Genomic DNA, 24,263 nt, shown 5'->3' on the forward strand with positions numbered 1-24,263 from the left:
GTATGGCCAGGGAAGCTCAGGGAGCTTGTGTAAAGACAAGATCAGCTGTCCCCTATCTGTGCTGCTTTAAATGGCTGGTGTGCTTGCTCTAGAAAGAAGCATTTACATGCTCACTTAACTAGAGTCAGAGTGTTACAGTGTTTCTGAGGAACCTGTGCAGTTCTTGTGCAGTATTCCTTTCTATGGTGAATAGTAACTTTTTGTCATCTGGGAAAAGAAGGGAGATGTATGAGGTCAGCATATGAGGTCTGTAGAACTGGGTTTTAGGACATAATAAAGTAGAACAGCTGTCAAGGATATGATGTTATAACATAACTTAGCTCACTACAGGCTATGTGAAGTGCAGCTGAAAAGCTGTTCCATATAAACTCATGTGCTGTGATCTCACGCACAGGAAATAGCACGACCATTTATGATGCTAAGATGTGCCAGAATTTCTCTGCATCTTTGTTGCTCACTGTCATTCTTGGATTGTAGTAGTTGGAATAGGATGGGCCACAATCAAGTTGTTACTTGCTCTAAAAAAGTAACTGGGAAAGCAGTACTTAGTGATAAGTGAATAACTGTCTGAATGAATGACTGAGATGGGTGCTACGTGAAGAGACAAGCTTTAAAATTGTCTCATGGTAGGTATTGAAAAGCCTTGTTTATACTGCAAAAATAAATTACTCTTTAATTGGACACTGTAGTTAGATGATGAACTTGAATGTCTGGGAAATGATTTCAGGTATTTAATCTTCCAGCTCACAACCAGAGTTGGAATTTTAACATGTAAAAGGACTTTCTTTAAAAAGCATATGAAAAAGACTTGGTTTTCATTGAGCAAGTTATAAACTAGCACTATGAAGTCATGCTTAATTGTAGGCATAAGTGAAATGTGTTGCTCTCATGAATCTCTTTCTTGATGTTTTCTGTTTTACAGATGATCAGTAGAATTGAATATGTGCACACAAAGAACTTTATACACAGAGACATTAAACCAGATAACTTCCTAATGGGTATTGGGCGTCACTGTAATAAGGTTAGTCTAATGCTGTATTTAAAAGATTCAAAGAGAATGGCTATGTTACTTAATTCAAGCTGCACAGCCTTTTTACTCATTGCTAAAGCTGATGTATTAGATGCTAAACCACAAACCTTTGTGAGAATTTGGCTGACTTGGCTTTGTCAGTATCCACTGCTAAATGCAGTGCCATATGTGTGTAGGTCTCTGACCCACACTGAGATGGACTTGATTGCAAGATGAGTTCAAGTCTTGCAACAAGATCATAAACTAACCATAGAGAATACGTTGCTATTTTCATTGGGGATGGAGTTTCACTGTTGAGATGACTGTTGTAATAGCATTTTTTCTTAACCATGAAGTCAAATCTTTGACTTTTGGGCTGACTTCCTGGGATGAAAAGTGTTTGTGCCATCGTGGGAGCTCCTGGCCTACCAGTCATCAGGGCAGTAAGACTTGCAGTGACAGACTGGTAAAGAGGACTCTTCAGCCATCAGAACTGTGGATATGACTACTAGTCAACGTGTAGATGAATTGTCTCTATAAATAAATTAATTTATGAATGAATTTATGCTAACATGTGGATGAAAAACTTTATAGAGTACCTGAATATATTGTACAACAAACTTGATTTAGTTTGTGAAGAAAAGAGGGGTGGGGGTGGGAAGTGGGCTGCAGTTGCACTGTTTGGATGGTTAAAAAGATTCAGAAGTGCATGTTTCCAGATGTGGGGGGGGGGAAGTTTTCTTCTACATGAGGTTTTATTTTATTTCTAGTCTTAAGTAAAATATGCTTAATCCTGCAATTTGTATGTTGAGCTCGGGCAGACAGGCAGCATTGGCAATGCATTAAGCATGCTACTTAATAGAAATTAACTTCAGGACAAATGTACACAATCAAGCTGTTTATTGGAAGCAAGATTCCCACTTATTTTCTATATATGCCATTAGAGAATGTCTAATCTCTTTAGGCACTACCAGTGTTTAAAATGTTTACCTTTGTTTGCCTGTATGAATGCCAACTTCAGAGCCACGAACACTAGAAGGGGGAAATGTATTAACATCAGGTAACAGCTCTTGTCTGAAGAGGTGCAGTGCACTGAATGTTTAGATGCAACCGTTGTTGGAAAAGCTTGTAAGCCTAATTGAAAGGCAGTCTTTATGTAATTCTTTTGCTATTAAACTTTGCTCATTCCCAAGTTTCATACTTTCACTCTGTAGAGCTCTATTTTTCTCTGCTGTGTCAAGCAGTTAGGCTCCTTAATTTTCTAGCCAAACTTGGAGTAAAAATAGCTTTTTTTCTAGTTCTAGTTTCTGATTTCCAGTTGTTCTTTTTGGGCCATTTATCCGTACTTTTGCAGTTAGGCTAGGTTAGCATTGCTGTGCTTTGTTTCATCTTCATTGGATTAATGGCCTAGAAGATACTGCTGTGCTTACTTTAGTGGAAGAACACATTAGATTTGCATCAGCTGGGGGAAAAAAGCCAGTAAACCATTATTTTTCTTCTTTTCCCATTAGTATACTAGTTAGAGAGCCATGCAGCCTTATGGTGGTAAATACTTCCTGTGAGCTGTGAGTATGGGCTTTGTTACCGATGCAGGGTTTTGGAGATCAGAGAGGCACTTCTTGAGAGAAATGCAAATTGACAGGCTTACATGAGCAAAATGAGAAACGAGTTGGTTAAGTTTAGCACTCAGGTGTTCTATCGAGGGACAATTGCCACCACGCAGCATTTGCTCCTTTTTGTAGTGAAGGATAGTTCAGGGTTTTTTAAACGATGACTCTACACTACCTAAATTAAAATCAGCCACGAATGCTAGAATAGCATGGTAATCTTGTTCCAGTAGCTTCCTGTCAGTTATATTAAAAACATATACATATTCAAATTTTAATTTGGTGTTTGGGAGAAATTGTGCTCCCGCCTTAAAAGGTGAATTTTCAGCTCTGCTAGAAATAAGCCCTGCATGCTTATGAAAGTAAACTTTAAGGTGACTAAATGCCTTCTACCTCTTCCTTACTGAAGATTTACTTTTTCTAAATGTCTTTCGGGGGAAGGGCAGTTTATGGAACCGAAGGATGCTTTTGTAAGCAAAACTTCAATTTCCTTTTTTAATAGAGCCAAATGTCACCATTGTTATCCCTGGCCAAGGCAGTGCCATTTTGGAGCGGCTCGCAGTTGAAATTTACCCTGCCATATCTTTTAAATTTTCTCCTTGCAAAAAAAACAAATTAAAAAAACAAACCAACATAGCTATTGGAAAGCTACAGAGCTTGGTGGAAGAAGGATGGCATTTGGCTACCCTGTTCTTTCTCAAACGCCTCGGTGTTGCCTGTCTGCGCCGGCCATTGTTGCAATGTAAGCAATACTGTTTGATGCACTGCCACCCTCTATTGTTTGTTCAGTGTTTAGAATCTCCAGTGGGGAAGAGGAAAAGAAGCATGACTGTTAGTACTTCTCAGGACCCATCTTTCTCAGGATTAAACCAGGTCTGAACTGTCTCCTATTCCAACCTCAACCCCAAATTCATGTGCTTTATTTTTTGTTTTGTTTTCGTTTTGTTTTTTTTTTTTTAATCTGGAGAATGTAGATCTTGCAAAAGCACCTCTTATGTTGGCATTATTCAGACATACTTGGCAAACATGTAACATTACTAAGATGTTTCCCTGTGGCGCTTGTTTAAATTGTGAAATTATTTCTAAACTTGGTTTTAAAAAGGGTTAAATGTATGTGCTTGATTTCAGATGCAGAAGCAGATTTTATTTCTGTCCTTTATAACTGAAAGGCGAGGTCTTGGATATGTTAAAGAACAGACATGCCACCCCAGTGAAATAGCAGGGCTTCTACACAGGCACCCACACAGTGTCTGTTTGCCTTCCCATAGGGTTCCTGCAGCATCTTCACACACGTGACCAAGTTCTGCTGTCGTGTCAACCAGACTTTTTCCCATACCATTTTTCTTCAAAATCTTTTCAAATGTGTGATAAGGACTCTCATATTTTTATCTGTTGTGCTTATAAAATTACTCCAGTGTCTTGGAGAAGTCTCTAGTGCTAAATGTAGTACTCTTGATTCTTAAAGAAAGATGAATTGGAAGCACATCAAGACATATGCCACTTCCTAGCAGAACAGCTGGAAATTGCTGAATATGTATATAGCTGAGGAGTTTGGCTGAACAACAGCCCATAGTTTCCCCAGTAAGTCTTCAGGTATTAAATCCCAGCCAGCTAGCTGCTGTATGCAGGCTTAGACTTCTGTTGTCTGCTTCTGAAACTCACTTACTGGTTGAAGCAGAGACTGATCTACTTTTGTCGTTGCTCTTGGCAGAAATCTTGCCCTACTTTTCTAGTTTCCTACTGATCATGCAGTAAGCAGAGCTAAGGTGGCATGAGGTTATCTATGGAAAAACTTCTTTGCTGGCTGGCATTGGTGTGTTCTGTATTCATCCAAATAAGGCTATATCTTCCTGTATCCCTCCTTTTGAGATTGACTTAACTCCCTTGACTTCCATCCATCTAGAATAGGGAATACAGCATGAGCCTGAGCTAGGGAATAGAAAAATCTTCTCCGGAGAGGTCAGTGTTGTCAGTAATATCTAATAACTTGACTAATACGTAAAGCAGAACTGTATTACACAACTGATTCTATTTTATATGTCTTTGAAGAGGGCTACCCATACTGCTTAAGAGAACGTATAATTGCCTTGTTCAGGGCTAATATTCAGAGCTTGTAGCAGCTGTGCAAGAAACAACATCACTTAGTTTACTTCTCTGACCCTTGAGGAAAGTAATCTTCAGAAGTCTGCTAAAGAAAGAACGAGACGCCAACTCTTTGCATGTTAGAGGTGTGCTTTCAATGTTACCTATATTCATTCACAAGCTGTGATTTTTGTCCCTTCGTGGCATTAATTAATGGCAAGAACTCCAGGATTCCAGAAAGAATGTAAAGGCTTTGAATCACTTTGCTTGTAATTAAATTTGTACTGACAAGATTCTGTGGGTGAAGTCTTCAGTTTCCTTCCTTTTCTAGGCATAGTGCTTTACTTAAGCTAATTGCCAAAGGCCTTGCAAAGTCACTGTTGCAAACTGTACATCAGAGACTATGAAATCATAGACCTTTCATCAGAAAATGCAAGATAGCCTCTGAGATCAAGCTTTGCTTCTGAGAAAGTTGCATTTGCACCATAGTAATCACATATATGCTTTGTGCTCTTGGCTTGGGAGTTTAGTCTCCACATTGCTCATTTCCTTGTAGCTTGAGACCATCTCCATGCTCACTTGGCATAGTGGGTGCAACAAAGAAAAGACCCTCACCTTTCCCAAGCTGTTGTCTGACTGATGGAATTCATTTTTAAAGTCTGTTTTAACTCCTCTTGCTGGGAGCATTCTGGGACTTTTCCATAGAACGGTTTGTAAAAAGCAGATGAACAGGAACTTTGTGCATAAATCATGGTACAACTTCAGCTTAAGAATTTCTGCTCTAACATCAGCCATTTAAAGAGGCTTTTAGCTTTTTTATGTCGTCTAGACTGCTACAGATAGAAAAATCTTCAGCCAGTATTTTAAAAGATGTCTGCTGTGCCATTCAGAAACTCTTTTTGTTGCCTTGCAATCTTCCATGTTGAGTGTTTCTTTTTATAGGTCATGCCAGTGTACTGCAGTGACCTGTTTCATCCTTGAATGCAGATACAACTGCATGTGAATCCCTGTACTTGTTTGCATGAAAAGCAGTATCTTCTTTTCTTCATCTTTAAGGCGATGCTGAACAGGTTTTTACTGAGAACTTCTCAGTCCGTATCTCTTCTCTCCATCATCTTCCTTCCCCTGCTTGCTTCTGCAGCATTCACTAATTTGCAGGGGTTGTAGTCCCTGATCCCTTGTCTTTAATCCAGCATTGAAATCTGCTCATCCAGATGATGAATAGCTTGAAGACCAACTGCTAGAGTTTGAAATGTTCCTTGTGTATTTCTGCCTCAGTTTATTTGCCTAGTCCTGAAATCTTGTTGCAGGAAGGTACTGTCTGTATTAACATGTGGATAGACTGGCTGTTAGCACACTAATTAGCACGCACTCAGTTGTTGCCAAATACCAAGTCATTGAGCAAGCTTGATTATTAGAAATCTAAATTGGATTCTATGCACTAGGCTCTAGCTTCCTGGCTGTATTAATTTCATCAACAAGAGTTTCATGCTGCTGTTTCATGTCTTCTGGTAGTCTTGCGAAGGGCATGTTGTTGAAGGCAAGTTGTCTTGTTTGCTGCTGGAGGTTTTGGCCTTCTGCTCTGCAAAATAGCCAGTGTTCTTTACAAAACATAGAAAAGAAAACAGGATGTGCATCATTTGCATTAAGCTGTGAGCTGCCATTAGCTATCTGTACGTGTAAAATGCTCTGTGAGAGTGGGTTTTCCTGACGTACACTGATGCAGTTGGTTCTTCTACATTGTGCACTGTAGTTATTGAGCTAATGTGATACAAACTATAATAGTAACAAAATAAACATAGAGCTAAGCTAGAGATGCTGAAAAGCACAGTCTAATCTATTCCACTGGATTGAAAAAAGGCTTGAACTAATTCACTGTTAAGTTTTTGAACTTGTTAGTTAAAGCTAGTTGTGACTGCACTGTTACTTTGCTTCCTTGTAACTGTAGGCTGTTATGTTGTGTGGATGTCCTAAAGTGTAGCTAATGCCTAGTGAAATTGGTTGGAGATTCCTTGTGTATAAGTATAATGTGTTTTCATTTTTCTTTTCTAAGTTATTCCTTATTGACTTTGGTTTGGCCAAAAAGTACCGGGACAACAGGACAAGGCAACACATACCATACAGAGAAGACAAAAATCTCACTGGCACAGCTCGATATGCCAGTATCAACGCACATCTTGGCATTGAGCAGAGGTGAGTTCAAAGAGATTGCAGCCCTGAAGAGCACAGCAGTAAGATGATCTTATTTGTAAGCTTCTGAAATTTCTAAACTAATTTTGTATGAGTCAACGTGTATGTTCCTTTGCGAGTGTTTTTTCCATTTGGCTTCTTGTGCAAGGATAGGAAACCAAAGCATCTAATTTGCTTCTTGGAGAGATGCTCTCTTGCTAGCAGGAGGTGGATGTTCTGTGTACTTTTCATTTCTAGGGCGATCTATACTGTTTCTCTTCAGAGATATAACTGCATTTTTGTGACTGCGTTAGTATGTGTCAGTGCCACTCGTGACTGACTTGAGACAGGCAGTCTGTTACCAGAAGGACTTGTCTGAAGCCGATGTCCTCTGACTTCCTATTAATTATCAAACTATTGTTTGTCCTTTTGCCTGCAAGCAAGACTTTATGATGGCACTATTACTCCACACGTGCTACGTTTCAGTTTCTGCTGTGTTCTGCTCTGCATAACAGCAGTTGCAGACTGTGTATGTATATGTGAACATACACATTTTATCTTTAAAACCACATTTTTAGTGTCTGGATGAGAAAGTATTGCTGTTACAGAACTCTGGCAGCGTGCTAATGCAGGTAGCACTTTAGGTTCTTTGGAAGGCTCTTGTTAGGTCTGAAAGAACGACTCGGATCTGTTCTTGTGTGCCTAGGTGTTATACAACAGTGTAATACCATGGCTTTACCATGTGATGCTGAGGACTCTACTCAAAAATTTCATGGATGTTGGTGCCCATGATCTTGAATTTAATCAAGATGGCAGTGACAATTTCTAGTGGTAGCACTGATAGAAAATGCAACTTAAAAATATTTGTTTCTTTCAAAAAAAAACAAAAACATATTTCATCTTTGCTTTCACTAGTTTTCCTTAAGAGTATTTTATTGTCTGTCAGTATCACTGATATAAGCTTACTTGACCTGTGGGTCAGGTAGTGTAAATGACAGGCGTTATTTCTGAATTAAATAAATTTTGCAGAACTTCAGCTATTTTTGTAAGAGAAGTCATGCTAGCCTTCACAGTGAAGGGAGAGAACTGCAAAGGATTACTGCTGTTGAGTTTTTTGGAGGTCTTGTACCATTCTCTGCTGGTATTGGAAATTCTAGTATAATTAGAAATGTAGTTTGGTCCATGCCAGTTTATGGAATTGCCTCTATCAAGCTAACAGTGAAGCAAACACATTACTGTAATCAGGAGGAACCAGGTCTGAAACATATGGCAGAATGCTCCAACTGTTAGTGCTGTAGTTACAGAACATGTTTTCCTATATGTAGTGACAACTGTTCCTAAGGAGCTGTTTGCAGTGTTCTGTTTCTTGTTACAGTAATGGAGAGTATCATCCTGTTCTCCAAATCCTGAAAATTTTTATTATAGAACATCCAAATGTAATATTTCCACTGAAGATCTCATAAATATTTCCTACTACAAAATCATGAAATTGAACGTTAAAGAATGAACTAGGTGAGAGAAAGAAGCCATTAATCTCTTGACTGGTCATGAATCTGCCACTGCTTCCTCGGAAAATCTGGTCTTATGTCATGACCTCATACCACTTCACTGGGTTCTGCTGATGATTAATAGACAAATCTAATACAACTGAAGCTTCGCAGGTGGGGATTGTGGTCTTTGTATCAGTTGTCACCCCTCTGACCTTGGCTGTGGTTTTATGTTACAGCTGAGATGACTTGAGAGCTAGCTCCTGTCAAGAGGAGGGAACCAGTCTTCCAGCCTTCAACCCTACCACAGCTAGTGCCCTTTGTAGTGCAGTGGATTAGGAAGACACAAACTGATTCTCTTCTGCAGTAACTTCCTGTAGTAATTCCCCAAGGGATCAAAGAGATGGAACAAGCATGGGGTGTTAGGCAGGCTGCTCTGGGTATAACTGGTGGTTATATCAGCTTGGCCTTAACACAAGCTTCACCTATAGTTTTTTTCATCTGATACCAAGAGCTGGAGGTAGAGCTGTCTAGGTTCTTGCAGATTTTTCTCACTTTAAGGAAGCTCTGCTACCTCATCCATATGTATAATCTTGTTAGCACTCCCACTCTCTAAGCTTTTTACTCTGTTGTGACGACAGGAGGTGTGTAGCCTTTCCTGCTGCCATTTTAAATGCTTTTCTTGCAGCAGCTATACCTGTCAGCTTCTGTTTAGAAGGGAACTAGGAGAAAAATAAGGGTTTTGTTAGGGTTCTTTTTTGTTTGTTTCTTCTCTTCAGGTAGATGTCAGCTGCAGAGAGGCAGTCACAGGAAAAATCTGACTGCTACAGCTGGAAGAGGCACCTTTGCCAAGAGGAAGAAATCATGGAATGCTTTTTCCACTTCACTGAACTGTACTTAGGCACAGTAATCACGAAAGCTGTGTAGCAAAGTATGATGGTGTTCATGTGGCTGAAGCATAGATCTGGAGCTTATGCAGTACAGAGAACACTTGAGGCCTTTTACATGAAAGTTTGCGTGCTGATTCTCAGTGAAGTCTATGGATGGTTAACTTAAGAGTTCTTTGACTGTACTGAAGGAGGGAGAATGCAAAGAGAAGGAAGGAGTTATGCCCTTTGTAAATACATTGCACTTTGTGCACAGGTGTTCGTTATTGGCCCACACTGGTGCACTGCTGGTTCCTTGACTTTTTTTTTAATTTTGCAATGATTTCACTGCTTGGAACAAAGTTGAAATGCTGAAGTGTGTAATTCAGGGTATTCTTTCCCTTTCTACAGTCGCCGAGATGACATGGAGTCTCTAGGCTATGTATTGATGTACTTTAACAGAACCAGTCTGCCTTGGCAAGGATTAAAGGTAGGTAATGTTGCCTCCCTCTCGAGCCTTGTGCACTTTTCTTATGCCTATTTGGGATCCATGGTTTTGCCTCCTGGTCTGGACAGGTTGCTGTATATAATGTTCAGTTCCAGTTCAGCAAAATAGCTTTTCCTGAGGTATGGTATTCATAGAATATAGAAAGAAAAAGGTTCTGCCTCCTTCTTGTGCAGCAGGCAACATGTGTATTGTTTGACTCCTAAAAATTATGCTAAACAATAGCTTACGTCAGCTTTGCAAATTATTATTGTCCTGTCCAAGGCTGAGGCCCTGTTTGGGAAGTAGAAAATAACATTTTTGGTGGCTTTCTGAATTGCTGTAGAGAGCATAAAAATAATCTCTTGCCTACCAGGTTAAGCTTTGGTATCTTCAGTCTAGTTTATGGCATGATTGCCAGCTGAAATGTACTTGTTTCAAATATTATTACATGTGGTAGTAGCCAGTGCAAGCATGGCAGATACGTCTTGTTTCTGTTATATACACTTCAGTGACTTGTATCCATGTTTTAATTGTTTTTTCCTGAGAGAGTTGTGTAACTCAAGTAGTGTTGCAGCTGCAGATGTTAGCTTTCTAAAGGCAAGCATCTTGTGAAACACAGGAATTCTTCAGCTGCTAATGAGCATAATGACTGTGTACTGAAGCAGGCAGAACTTGAATGGGGTACTGAGTGGGAATTAATGTAACTTTACCAAATAGATATGCTAGTCTGGTCTGTTCAGTGCACAGAAGCAGTAGCTAGAACTACACGAGCTATGCCATGTGAGGGAAGCATTAGACTGCAACAAATGGTATTAAACTGTGTCCAAATCTTAATACCAGATTGACCTTCATTCTCTTTGCAGTAAGTGTGTGGGACTTGGAGATTTCACATAAAATACTTAAAGCTGACCAAAGGGTTTTTTGTCATTTTTTTGCTACTGTCCTTGTTTAATCCAGTGTTGCACAATATCTCTTATATTGTGACCTACATGTTCCACAGGCTGCAACAAAGAAGCAAAAGTATGAAAAGATTAGTGAAAAGAAAATGTCCACTCCTGTTGAGGTTTTGTGTAAGGTAAGAGTTTCCAAATGATGTCATGCCGTGAGTTGGAAGTTCTTTTCTTTCTTGCTTTTAAAATTAGAGCCAGTGTATTAATCTCACATAGCATTTGCTGCTGAATTATACTTCTCTGGCAGTCAATAAATGCCTTGTGTTCGGCCACCCAACAAGAGCGTGAAATGGTAGAACAGGGCAGGCATTCACTGCAGTTTCTTGGGATAGCTCATGCCACCACAATTCCAGTTGTTGGAGATTGTCAGCTGTGCAGGCTTTCCCTCTCTCTGGAGAGGGTTATCTATTTTTTTAAAACTTTTACAGCAAATGTTCGACATCTACCCTCTGGGATAAATAAAACCAAGGCAGATGTATAGAGGTCGCCTTTACCTGTTCAGTTGTCCTCTATATCTCAAGTGCATCCTGTAGTAGAATTGGATGTCAGTGATCTTTAGAGCTATGTCACAGAATAGTGATTTTCCAATGCTTTTATTTTTGTGTTGAGTTCTCTTAGGCTGTACAGCCACATGCTGGTTAACAGAGGTCCTTGAGAACACATAGTTTTGCACATCAAAATGGCACCAACAGTCTTGCAAACTATTGAACTGTTGCACAGCATCTCTTCTTTCTTGTAGTGTAGCATTATGTATTTACAGTTACCTACTCAATTGTGTACTTTAACACATTCTAAATTTAGAAGTACCTAAAACAGAGCCCAGAATCTTTGAAAGAGGTTGAGGTCTTCATGATTTAAGTCTTCACGCTTACTGGTGGTAAATGTCCACTAGTATGTTCAAGGTTATCAAGAAAATGAGTGTAATCTTTTAAGAGCAATTACTAGGATTACGTATTTCAGAGGTCTAGTTAATAAGAAGTAGGATTAATTAATTACTTAAATGTTGTATGTTGAAGGTTTTGGTAATTGCATTGCTTTTATGATTGCAAATAATGCATCAAGTAATGATTCAGGGGAAAAAAAAAAATGTGTACCTGGTAACTTGCTAATCAAATCTGCTTTCTAAAATACAGGGTAAGGGAATAATAGAGGCAAGGTGGAATTTAGGGATTTGAATCTTCAGCCAGCTTTCTTTTTTTGTTAGACTCAGCTTTTTGCCTTAGGATTGTATGAAGCTCTTTGTTCCAAGTCATGGCTTGATTAACACTGTTGATTTACAGGGATTCCCTGCAGAATTTGCCATGTATCTGAACTACTGTCGTGGCCTGCGTTTTGAAGAGGCACCAGATTACATGTATCTGAGGCAATTATTCCGTATTCTTTTCAGGTCAGTCTCAAAGTGCAGTAGAGGAATTTGTACCAGTCAGTAACTGCTCTGGAACTTGCACTTCCAGAAAGCTGCAGTGTCTGGTGTAGGAGTTCTGGGACTTTTTTCTATCAGAGTTGGAAATGTGATTATAGTTGCCTTTTAAAAGACCCTGAAAAAATACTGCATAATATTTATGAAGGAAAAGATTATTTTGCATAAGAGTTCTATGATTTTACCACTAATGCTAGAGAGTTGAGCCTATGCTTCAAAATCTGTTGCAAATGGATTGAGGAGCTGGGCCCCTTCATAGAACTGTTTGAAGCTTTTGCTGTTTGCCAGTTGGTGATGAGAATAGCAGCAGTATCCAGGAGACTGATTTCAGAGGAGGGGCATAGAGCTGTTTCCGCAAGTTTGCTAGAGAATCCAGATCATAAACCCAGCCTTGCAGAGCGAGTAGTGTCTGCAAAAAGAGGAGCTAGTACTGATGTTTTAAGAGTCTCCGAGCTTCTAGAATCCAAAGAAATTATATTTGCTAAATTTGGAATTTATGATACTGCAGTTCCTATGGAACTACATATATTTTAAAAGGCTGAGAATCACGGTTAAGACAAAGCAGTAATCTGGGTTGCTGCTTAGACAAATGTAGACTCTTGCATAAACAATGAAGACGACACTGCTTGATGATATTTGGGCTTACTTCAAGAATCCATTTAAGTTAGCAATACTTAGCATTTGTATATCATTCATAATCTCCAAAGCAGCTTACAAAAAGAGTTAATCTCTAGTTCTGGGTTTTCAGCAAAGACTCTACTTTACCAGTGAGGTAGTTATGATATTATTGTAGTAAAGTATTTCACTCTTTTCTAGGACCTTGAACCACCAATATGACTACACATTCGACTGGACAATGTTAAAGCAGAAAGCAGCACAGCAGGCAGCCTCTTCCAGTGGGCAGGGGCAGCAGGCCCAAACCCCCACAGGCAAGCAAACTGACAAATCCAAGAGTAACATGAAAGGTTAGTAGCCAAGAACCAAGTGACGTTACAGGACAAAAAAATTACACTAATTTGGACGATGTTTTGCAATTTAAGTGTTAGATCAAGGAGGTGGTTAAAAATATATATTTGGCTGTTGATTGAAAAAGCAAAAACAAAAAGACGTCCTTGGAGAATTTGACTACTAACTTTATACCAAAATGTCCTTGTTCTTCATATCATTTCTTCTGGGGATATTGGGTCATTTTAACCACTGCATCTTTTGCTCCTGCATTAACCACTTTCCAAAAACAAGGAACTGACTTGGTGTTGGGAATGGGACATTTTATTTATTTTACTTATATATATATATATACATATATTTATATATGTATAAATATATAATACAATCCAAAATCCTAGACCTAACACTTCTTAAAGGATAATTCTCATCAACTAGGCAAGGATCTAGAGACTTTGGGTTCTACTCTGTTCCAGCTGTTGTAGTGCTGTGGGTTTGTTGCTGTTCTGTATGCCTCAAACATCGCAAACAGAAAATTGTGAATGGTCTGGCTTCCTCCAGTGGGTTTACACGGAGACATTTGATCCACAGTTAAAGGAAAGGACAAGTCAGCTCAAAATGTCTTGCCTAAATTGAGGAGTAACCCTGTACTGCTGTGGACTGCCACGTCACAATTTTCTAAAGTACATAGATGGTTTGGGTGGGTTTTCAGGTTTCTTGACTATTTTTAATGTTTCTAGGTTATGGTTTCAAGGGGAAATGTTGCGTAATGCTCAAGATACAGTTATGTAAAAGCTAGAAAATTAAGTTCTGAAGAGGCACTTCAGAATTTTTTAGACATGTTATAGGCTTTAATTTTTTGAAGTACCTCTCCAGTTTTAGTATAGTAAGCCCCTAGAATGAAACACTGCTACAGCCAGTTTTAGCATGAAACTGACTCTTCAGGAAGAGGTTTGGACAAGACTGAAATCATGGGGTTGATCAAATAGAGAGACCAGGTTCAAGTTATGTACTGAGATGTTGCTACTGCTTGCTACTCTCCAGTACATTCTTGTCTTGACTAATTTTTATTATGTATTTTTATATGTGTAGTTATTAGTCTAACATGGTAGACTTAGGTGTTAAAAAAGCAGAAGTGTTCACAGAGAACTTCTCAAAATATTGTTTTTCATGTATTGTGGCACCATTCAAACCTTACAGGTAGCCTGAATCAAAATAACTATCCAAAGGTGTAACTTTTCACCTTTCTGAGTGAAGTAAAATACCTGCTGATCTTTCCAAGACTCAGTCTGGAAGTTTCCTGAAGCAAAACAAACAAACAAACAAAAAAAAACCCACCTCAATAGGATATCATGTCAGATTCCTTGGTTTGCTGGAGCACACAGCAGACAGGTGTTACAACATAGAAAACTATGAACCAATTTCCTTGATCGAAACTGTGGTACGTAACAGACTTGGTGATAACTAACCAGGCATAGATTATTTCCTGAAGCAGGAAGTTGTGGTTGAAGTTTAGAACACAGTGCAGAGCCAGTCCTATTCAGTGTGTGGGAAGGTTGGTTATTACAACAGGAAGAAGTAATCTGAGTGGAAATGCACATTCTTCCCAGCAACTGTTCTTTAAAGTAAAGGTTTTGCAGGTTGTGATGATCTGTAAACCAATGCTGTCTTAAATCAAATTTTATATGCATTTGAAATGCTGTTTTGATGGTGAAGTATTCTAACATTTAAAGTGCTAATTGCCTGGCTCAGGACTTATGTATGACTGCTACACTGTAAGTAAAGGCTGTAATCATCATCTGCTTCCACTTCCTAATAACGAGTTGGTGGCAGAATACAAAGCTGCAGCTGAGTGATGAGCGTCAATAACAAGCAGTCATATGACTGAACCCCAGGACCATTTCTGTTCTTGATGGACCTTCCCCATTGTGTGCTGTCCTTGGGTCCTGAGCCCTGTGGAAGAAATGTTTTCCTAGTAGAATTTTGTTGGCTCTTGGCATAGCAGCCTCTCAGTGGAATGATTCCTTCCTCTCCGATTGCGAAGACAAGATCCATGATCTGTAGATTGATCAAGCTGTAATGTTGGTAAAGCACTAAAGTCATGCACGTGAAACATCTGAAGATTTTCCAGCTTCTTAAAATGAACAGCTTAATCACTTCATCAGAGTAAAGATATGAGCTTACAAAAATCATACATGCATTTTTGTGATACTGCCTGTTAATAAAGATCTGAAGCAAGCTAAACTCAAGCAGGAGGTTGCATGACTCTCATACGTTGGTGTCACATTGAAGGTTAATGAAATAATACATGGTTATTTTTCTCTAGTGTTCAGTTAAATTTTCCCATAGTTGCTGTAGTGAAGGCCATCCTGAACTGGCTTAAAGATCTTTACCATATCAAATTAAACCCACCTGGTAAACACATCCAGTTTAAAGGAGTACTGGAACTAGCATTTTACAGGTGTTCATTGATTAAAATGCCATAGCATAACATACAAGTACTATTGGAGGTGTGCATCTTGGGGGCAAAAAATCAAGCTTCAAATGACTTTCATCACTTCTTGTGACAGCGTGTTCATTTGTAGATATCCCTGCTGTCCTTAACCGTGTTTCGTGTTAAACCATTTCACGGGTTATTCAGGCTGAATGTTCTCCTTGCCTCCAGGGTAGTCCCTTCAGTGGCCTTTAGTATTTTTTCTCCTGTCCCTGTCTTCTGGAACTCTGTGCAGTGTCTTTTGTAACAGCAAGATGAACTGGTTTTGATCTTGGGAGGGGTGAACTGAATAGTGCTTCCCTGCTGATTCTGGGAACTTCAGCTCAATCTCTTGACTGACAGTGCAGTAGTTCAGGTGTGATTTGTAACAGTGCTTACAGTCAGCTTCCCTCAGATATAAAACTGATTGAAACAGTCATTATCCAGAATAAATTGTCATTCTATTTGAGAAGTGTTGTTAATTCACTTCAATGTAGAGTTGTACAGCCTGTCAAGCAATCCCATTAACATTCACTGGATACCTTTGGTCATGACAGTGTTTCTCAGAACAGACTATTCATTTTGTGAGGTTTAGCCAGCTGACAACTAAACAATTCTCACTGCTTGTTTCTGCAGGTACCAAATAGTTCAGTAGCTACAAGAATATTAAAACAAGGCCAGCACAGATCTGTCTATATTTAGTGAACATATCTACATAGTGGTAATAGGACTTGCAGAGACCATTATGGGTTGAATGCACTTCCCTACTGATATTTGCAAAGTTGAGCATTATGTTGCCAAGTACCTTAAATTTGAGGTTTTCCAGCTAGAAGCAACTTGCCTTGAGTGACTGTGTCACTATTGCCTTCCAAGTTTTGGATAAAATAGTTTAGGAAAGTGGAGAGAGGAGCCATGACCAGCAGGATGAATGGTGAGTGCTCTTAACAGCACTGTGCATACTGCTGTGCTGCTCAGTCAGACTGGCTTTTGAAATGGTTTATTTCGAAGTTGACCATGAAGAACAGCTATTCAACTAATAATCTGATACATGGGGATGACAAACTTCTGGTTTCTTATTTTTGATTCAAAGAAAGGTGATCCCTGCTGCTTGAAGGAACTGGTGCTGAATGCTTGTAATTGAGAGTCTGAGAGATTTATTCTGGAAAGGCGAGCAGCATGCCAGCTCTGGTTCTGAGTGTCCTTACTTTGGCCCATATAGATCTGACTACTTGAGGTAGCTGAAATGGATCTGAGTTGAACAAAAGCATGATCCAAGTACTGATACCTATGTATGTAGACTTAGATGCTTGTCTGACTACGGAGAAGCCCTGCCAAAGATAGCCGTATTGCATTAGCGGCGTGGTTTTTTTCTCTGTATCAGCTGTCAGATTGGAATCTGGAGCATTATACTCTGCCCTTCAAAAGTGGCTTAATTTTCCAGACTTTTGTACAGTAGAGACTGTTACTCCAAAACAAACAGCAGCATATCATTTGTTAGTATATCCTTTGTCCTCAGGTTCAAGATCCCTTTTTTGTTTGAAATGTACAGGCTCCTGAGCAGTGAGTCAGTCTGTTTGTTTCCATATGGGGAATGGACTCCATTCTTCAGTTAGTTTTGGCTGCTTACATGGAGAAAGTGGTTCAAGTGATGAATCTGTGTTCACAGATGAACACGTTACATGGAAAAACAGTGTAAATGTCAGTTGTGTGAATCAAGTAAGGGCTGTGAGCAGCTTTATCCCAGTGGAACCAAAGAATCACTGGGGCTTCTGTGAGAATTTGCACTCCAGTAGGAATGATTGTTTTGATGCTGCTACAGAACTTTTTTTTCTTTTTTTAACAATTGCTAGTGTTGCATAAGGGGAAGTCTGTTATTTTAAGACTGGATTCAAACAAAGCCATTGAATCTCTTCTGAATTACCTGTAACTTATCCTGGAAAAGTCAGAACTATTGTCTGGTATTACCCAGATATATTTGTGATGGAATTTCAGGCCATGTTTAAGACTTGTTTACATTTGCTTTGCTCTGGATGATAGCACAGGCTGTAGCTGAGGTCAGCTTTGGAGTTTATTCTGAAGACAATTCTGTTTGAGGGAAGAAAAAAAAAAAAAAAGAGCTGTTGCTTAAAGGAATTAATACATTCAGAGAATACAGTGCTGTTTGGAGGCCATCCACCACAGTGGAAACTTGCTCAGTAGTCTTCAGCTGAAATTTCTTCTACCTCTTACAGCACAGTGCTGTACCTGAGTCATCAGAACTGAGTACGTAAGCAGTCTCATGAAGATAAGACTAGCTTAGTTTGCAGTAACTGGTTCTTTGAGATCTGTGCGTGTGTTCCTTTTATTTCTCCTTTCCACAACACATTAAACTTGTCACTTGGAGTTTTGAACTCTTAAACAATTGTTCTCTATGCCCCCCTCTGGGTCACATTATCAGTTAGCCGAGTCCTTCCAAGAACCCAAGGTATTCTGGGTTTCTAGCTAATGTAAAGCTTCTGTTGTGGTTGCCCAGAGCATCGTACATCTGAGCGTGTAGCGAGCACCAGTTATTGGAAGGTAAGTTATTTGTTTCTTTTCCTTTTGTCTGTGTGTCACTGCTGTACTGTCTCTGAAGAGCACCACTGCAATCAGATGACAGTTTGACTTTCAAGGATATGAATGTGAGGCACTGCAGACAAGTAGAAAACAATCCTATGAAATTACATCCTGCTTCCTAGTGGCAATAATCCGTCTTTCAAACTGTTGGTCTGAATTCCTGTTTGAGTAATGTGGCATCCAGCTGGTGCCTGAACCCTTTTTCCAGTGCAGCAGTAGGTGTGAGTGAGAGCCACGTGTTTGAGTTAAAGGATGATGGCAAATACTGGTTAAACTTTGGAAAAGCACAAGAACTTTGCAAAATGTGGAGGTGGAACAGCACTTTCCCCTGTGACCATAACTGATGTTTAATTTTCTTACCGTGAAGGCTATTTCTACTTCCATCCTGTATCAGTAAGTTGCCCTTGTGTTTGTCTTGCAGGTTTCTGAGCATGGAGAGGATGGGACAAAGCAGAGCAGATTGGAGCAGGACTTGTCACTCCCCAAATCCTAGAAATTTAGTTCATACGTACACTTGCCAGTGGCTGTGGGCAACCATTTACTTGGTGTAAAGAACTTAATATCAGTATAAACTGGCTCTGGGCAGTGTCAATGATGCTGCACTTTGAGTTGTAGCAGCTGTAATTGTGAATATTACTGAGATAGTGAAACATGGTGTCCAGTTTTCTATTGCATTTTTTTCAAGTGGAAAAGTTAACTAATGGTTGACACACAAGTGGAGAAAATTGTGCATATGCCAATTTTTGTTACCTTTTTACTTTGAACTACACTGCTTATGAGATCTCATTGTTTTGGAAGAATGGCATGAACAGTCTTCGGCAACAGTTGTGATAATTGTAAATGCTCACAATTGTGCACTCTTTTCTGGTTATTCCTCCCTGGGTTTTGAAAGTTGTACACTTAAACATTCTTAAAGTTGTTGGCTTCTATGTGCAACATACCAAGCCAGCTGACATGGTAGTAACCAAAGATTCCAGTTTTTAAGCGTATGAAAGACTCTGCCTGCTTACCTGTGCTAGAAATAACAGCATCTAAAGTGAAGACTTAAGAGAAACTTAGCGACTACTAGATAATCTTTAGGACTCTGCATTAACTCTATAATGTTCTTGGTATAAAAGGAAAAACAGCATATTTGTCACAAAATTTAGTTAACATCTTACAACTGAACCTGTATGTAAGTTGCTTAGATAAATGTAATCACTGTAAACATCTATATGATCTGGGATTTTGTTTTTATTTTGAAGCGGGAGCTTTTTTGTTTACAAGTTCATTAAAAACTAAAAACTGTTTCTGTAAGGAAATTTTTTTTAATTTGCCTTGTTAATCCAGTTCAAGAGAAATCTGCATTACCCTGTTTTTTAAACCAGGTTTCAAGGCCATTTGTTAAGCAAAAGAAGTCATATTTCTTTCTAAATCATTTTAGACTTAGTGTTGTAACTCTTCCTCATTTTGTTTTTAAATAAATTTTGTATTTTTTTCTTGAGGGGCAAGGGGCAGTCTAGCATTTTTATAACCTGTTGTTTGAGACCCATCCCTAGATACTGAGATTGGATTTTTTTTTTTTTTTAAATGGCATCTTTTGCAGACCCAGTATTGGCAGCCTCACGAGCATTGCCATGTCGTGCCCCGGCTGGACTGACTTGTGATTGCTACCTTTTAGAAAAATTCAGATGGAGTATTTGGATGGTTTTAAACCAAGGCATTTTCTTTTAAGTTCCTGTGAAGTGGGTATGACCGGATTTACTCTTGTTCTCAGAGACAGCCTCATGCCATGCAGAGTTCACATTGGTTACTGCCCCAGGCTGTCTTCCTTATCACTCCTATTCTAGCCCAGCTGAAAGACAGAAATAATTTTATTGCTGATAATTCTTTAACAGTGTAATTTATTCCTTTATAGCATGTCAGAATAAATTAAAAAAAAAAGTCTGAAAATGCTGCCAGATGCCTATTGTGTAAATGTTGTTTGTATGTTAGCTTTTTAGACAGTTTCCATGCATGTAACAGAGTTTCTGGTCACAATTCATATTTCTACTGTTTGAAAAAATCTTTTGTTTTGAAAACTGTCTCTTCAAGGTCATAATAACTACACTGTGCACTCCGTCATCTTAGAATTGTAATCTGGATCAAGGCTGCTCACTTGTGCGGTCGCTATGCATACTCCCTATACAAGAAGGATCTGCTCTGAGGAGATGTTAAAGTTGAGCTGGAGAGCTCTGCGCTAATTAATGCGTGGACAGATTAACTTGGAGTACAGGGAGGTGAAACTCTGCCAGGCTTCAGAGATACCCGTGCAGCTTTGGAAACCTGTCTGCTGTTTAAGAGCATTCTTTGTTACCTGGGAGGTGAAGGAAATGTAGCTCGCTCTTTTGGCTAGGGTATTTTTAAAGTTCTGATTATTGCCCCATCCACTAATGGATGCTTTACAAGCCATGCCTCATATGAAGACTGGTATCGTTTCTAAGAACTGGTGTCTAGAAGACTGTGCTAACTCTTTAAGATTTCAGATGTCTAGGCAATACATCTGACAGCATGCACTGGCATGGGTGGAAGACATCAATGAAACACCTCCTTGGCAGCTGGTTTCAGAGTGGCTGTTTGGATTTGTTTGGTACCTCTTCTCTTGCTTTGACGTACAATGCTCAAAAATAAGAGGAAATAATTTGGTTTCGGGAGAAGAAATTTCCTCTGTTCATTAAACTTACTCAAACTTCTAGGAGGGTTATCAAAGTTTAAAAACAGAACTGTCCTTGAATAAGCACTGTAAGCAAGAACAGCCTGTAATGCTTGGTGTGTCAGAATGCGTTGGTTTGTAGTTCTTGCTACTGCAAGTCTTGCAATACAGAAGAGTGCGGAGTCCAGTTAGTCTTTAAAACTTGCTTTGTTAATAGAGTTTACTTCTACACAGAGGTGTGAGCTGAAACTGTCAGCCCTGTTGTGCTTCGTTGCAGAAAGCCAGCCTTCGCCAGACATGCTGACCAAGATGGCAACCCTTCTCAAAGAGATGCTGTGATGATATTGAACACTCGTTTGCTGTATGATCTATTTGGTTTGTAAGGAAGATTTAAAACAAAGCATTAAAAACTATGTGGATCTTGACTTTCTGGTTGCAGCTTTGCAAAGGTTTTGTGTTGAGAGGTTTATCTGCTATCCTGATGCAAAGTGAAATATCTGCAAGCAAACTTGGGCCCTTCACAAGTACTTATTTACAAAGATGGCCATAAAGTACAAGAACTACAACCTCATGCTCCCTGGAAGGTGCTGGAGTTTGGAGAACAAAACTAGTCTGTGACCAGCAGGTTCTCAGCCATCTTCCTAAGCTACATACAGCATTTTAAAGCAATTAACTTCTTTATGGCAACTGAGGCATTTTAAGGGCCGCATTTAAAAGGCTTGCTTAAGTGGGAGGATGGAGTGTTTGCGTGGTGTGCTGATTCATAATTGTTTAACCCATTTAATCCGTTCCTTGTTGCAAGCAATTAAGAGCCTATTTCTTTTCTCCCATGTAAAAGGCACTCAAAAGAGTGTTCATGTCTCATCTAGATGAGCAGTGTCCTCCATTGCCTGTTGTTCTCTGCAGTGTTGGGTGTTGGTGATAGTGGTGAAATCAAACCCTGGCTTCTCACACACAGGCACTTGTGATACTGTGTCAGCCTGTAAAAGCTATCGATGTTTTTGCTAGCTTTGCTAAACCTGTCCAGTGTGTGTGATCCTAGATTTTTAACCTTTTACTGGTTTCTGTTGAATTTCACTTGTAGAGTTTGGGTTGTTCTTTGTTTCTCAAGCTTACGTGTTGATTTGTTCTGCCAGTGCATTGTTGTGCTGTTCCCTGTGGGCTGGTTCAGGTGTGCTGCTTCCAACTTCCAGCAGTTTGGATGTGGCTTTGTGTGCTGTGTTTTTCCTAAAAGGGATGCAGCAGAGCTGAATGTGCCTGAGGCAGCTGCTGCTACTTTGGGCACGAGGTTGGAGTAGATACCTTCCAGCAGTCCCTTCTGACCAGGATTCTATCTGTGATCCTGGGCCGGTTTTTTACATGAGGCTTTAATTTCTCCTGACAGCATTCTTCAGTTTAGAAGATTTGTTGCTTGGCCAGCTTCGTCAGCCCATCTGCTCCTTACTTAGTCACAGTGAAATCATAATGATTTCATATCAACTTGATGTCATAATGCAAGTTTATGAGCACTGCAGGCTCCAGACAAAAGGGAAAAGTGGGCTGGGAGGAAGAGCTGTCTGCTCTGAGCACTAATGTCTCTGGAAGCATGAGGCAAAGGACGATGCAGAGGAAGTGCCCACCCTCCTAATTGGGCCTGAGTGGAACAACTGCATTCATGGTGTGTTCTAATGTGGAAATTGCTCTTTAATGTAATCCTTATTATCCAGGGCTAAACAGGAAGGGGGCAGGGGGAGGGGGTTGTGCAAGGTCTGCGTACAAAGAATAGAGAATGACCGACTGTTGTGCCAGGGTATGGAGATGTTCTAATGAAACTTCAAAACAGGCTGGGGCTGTTTTTCCTCAGCCACAAAGGAAAGGTCGTACATTAGCGGAAGGCTGTGGCCAAAAGGAGTTCTTGTTCTTAAAGGATCTGCAGTGAGCTCAGCTGCTTTGCAGAGCTCGATACTAAAGGTGTGAATCCCTTTAAGACTATAATTTGACTTTGTAAGCAGCTGGCTTTACTTCATTTCCTTCTGAGTTTGAAGGATACCACAGAAGCACTAGCAGTAGCTTGCAGAAGTGCTATCAGAACTACAGTGTGCATGAGTTGTGTTCAGAGAGTCGGTTCCTGGCTTCATTCGCTGCTCCCAGCTCTCCTCCCAGCCATGAAATGATAGCAAGCTTTGAGCAGCTCTGCAGTCTTGGGCCTTTTTTTTGAATGGAAACAATTTGAGGTCAGAAGACCTTCAAGGATTGCACGTTATCACACGATGTAGACTGGCTTTGAGCTTCCCTTGTTGCTGCCAAAGTCCATGTTTTATGATAAATAAGGGCCTTATTGTTTTATGTTCCTGTAAGTACAGAGCATATGCTTCATTACCTGCAATTCAGTGTCCTGCTGAGGTGGGGCAGCGGTTCTGTGTGACTCAGCCGTGCACTGTGGGGCCTCGTGGTCTACCAGGCCAAGGGCACAAGGAACAGGCCTTGCCTTTCCCTTCCCCGTGCCGTAAATGAGTCACTGGTGTGTGGCTTTGGCGGATACCTGTGCCAAAAGGAAGTGCAGTGGGACTTGTTAGAATGAGGTGGGCAATCCGGTGTGCTCAGCTGAGAACCCTGCAGGGTGTGAGGTTGGTTTCTGCGAAGCCTACTCTGCTGCCTAACTAACTCTCGCTGCTCTATGGCCTTCTGGTGGTGTTTGTGCACCAACTGGTCACTGCTTTTCAGTAGTGTAGATCCCGGAGCTCATCGTTATGCAACTGCAAGGAGTGATGTTTCACAGATCCTGGTGTCCACAAGTGCAGTGCTCTGACCTCAGGACCAGCTTGGGGCCATGTAGTTGGCTCCTGTATTCAGAAGCAGTTGGCCATTGCCTCCCTGCAGCTGGACCAAGCCAGCTGGCCTCTGCAATGGTAGATGCAGGGCACTTGCCATATCTCCGTGTAGCTGGGCTTTGCCCAGGCTGAGCACAGAGGAGCAAGCTCTTCATGCGGGTAGGGGCTGGCAGTGGGAAGGCAGCATAGAGATCAGGTGGTGACTGGCGTGGGTCCTCTGAGCTAACAGAAAGTCACTCGACAGCAAACAGATCAGCACTGCTCTGCCCTGTGCTGAGCTGGTTCTTTATGGCGGCAGCTGGTGCTGCCAGGATTGTTTGCAGCGGGTGTGTCTGAGCTGGGATCACCTGGTGGGGTGAGCCCTGCTAACGGCTTCGCAAGTGTTTGCACAATGAGGGTATATTCATGTGCCCTCAGGGCTGGTACTCGCATTGTGCAAGTAGAAGGTCAGGAAGCTCCTGTTGCAGGGTTGTTAGAAGAGTGGAATGGCAGGAATTCTCACTGACTCACATCCTGGAAGCACTCTCCTTCGTCCCTGAGACCCTTTTCTTCTGAGGAGGAAAGCAGAGTACACCAGCTGGGACCATTCTTCTCTCCGGCTGCACAGGATGTATTAATTGACTGCTTTTCTTAGGTGGGCTCGTGCTACAATGGCCAGCCTAGGGTTGTCAGTAAGGCCTTCCCTGTTTGCG

General features: G+C 40.4%; 1 protein-coding gene across 3 annotated transcripts in view; it reads left to right on the forward strand.

The window, feature by feature from the left end:
• CSNK1A1 (casein kinase 1 alpha 1) overlaps positions 1-21,186 on the forward strand; it is a 33,321-nt gene extending 12,135 nt beyond the window's left edge. Inside the window, exons 4-11 of one of the 3 annotated variants that reach the window (XM_085236788.1) lie at positions 923-1,021; positions 3,406-3,489; positions 6,752-6,891; positions 9,632-9,710; positions 10,708-10,782; positions 11,938-12,044; positions 12,894-13,042; positions 18,512-21,186. In XM_085236788.1, the coding sequence (XP_085092914.1) occupies positions 923-1,021; positions 3,406-3,489; positions 6,752-6,891; positions 9,632-9,710; positions 10,708-10,782; positions 11,938-12,044; positions 12,894-13,042; positions 18,512-18,519 (741 nt within the window). In that variant the 3' untranslated portion in view covers positions 18,520-21,186. The remainder of the gene's footprint in view (positions 1-922; positions 1,022-3,405; positions 3,490-6,751; positions 6,892-9,631; positions 9,711-10,707; positions 10,783-11,937; positions 12,045-12,893; positions 13,043-18,511) is intronic. The other 2 variants (XM_085236789.1, XM_085236790.1) reach the window with 2 other exon arrangements.
• The last annotated feature ends 3,077 nt before the right edge of the window (positions 21,187-24,263 follow it).

This window comes from Meleagris gallopavo, chromosome 15, assembly GCF_905368555.1.
Source record: "Meleagris gallopavo chromosome 15, MGAL_WU_HG_1.1, whole genome shotgun sequence".
NCBI classification, from domain to species: domain Eukaryota; kingdom Metazoa; phylum Chordata; class Aves; order Galliformes; family Phasianidae; genus Meleagris; species Meleagris gallopavo.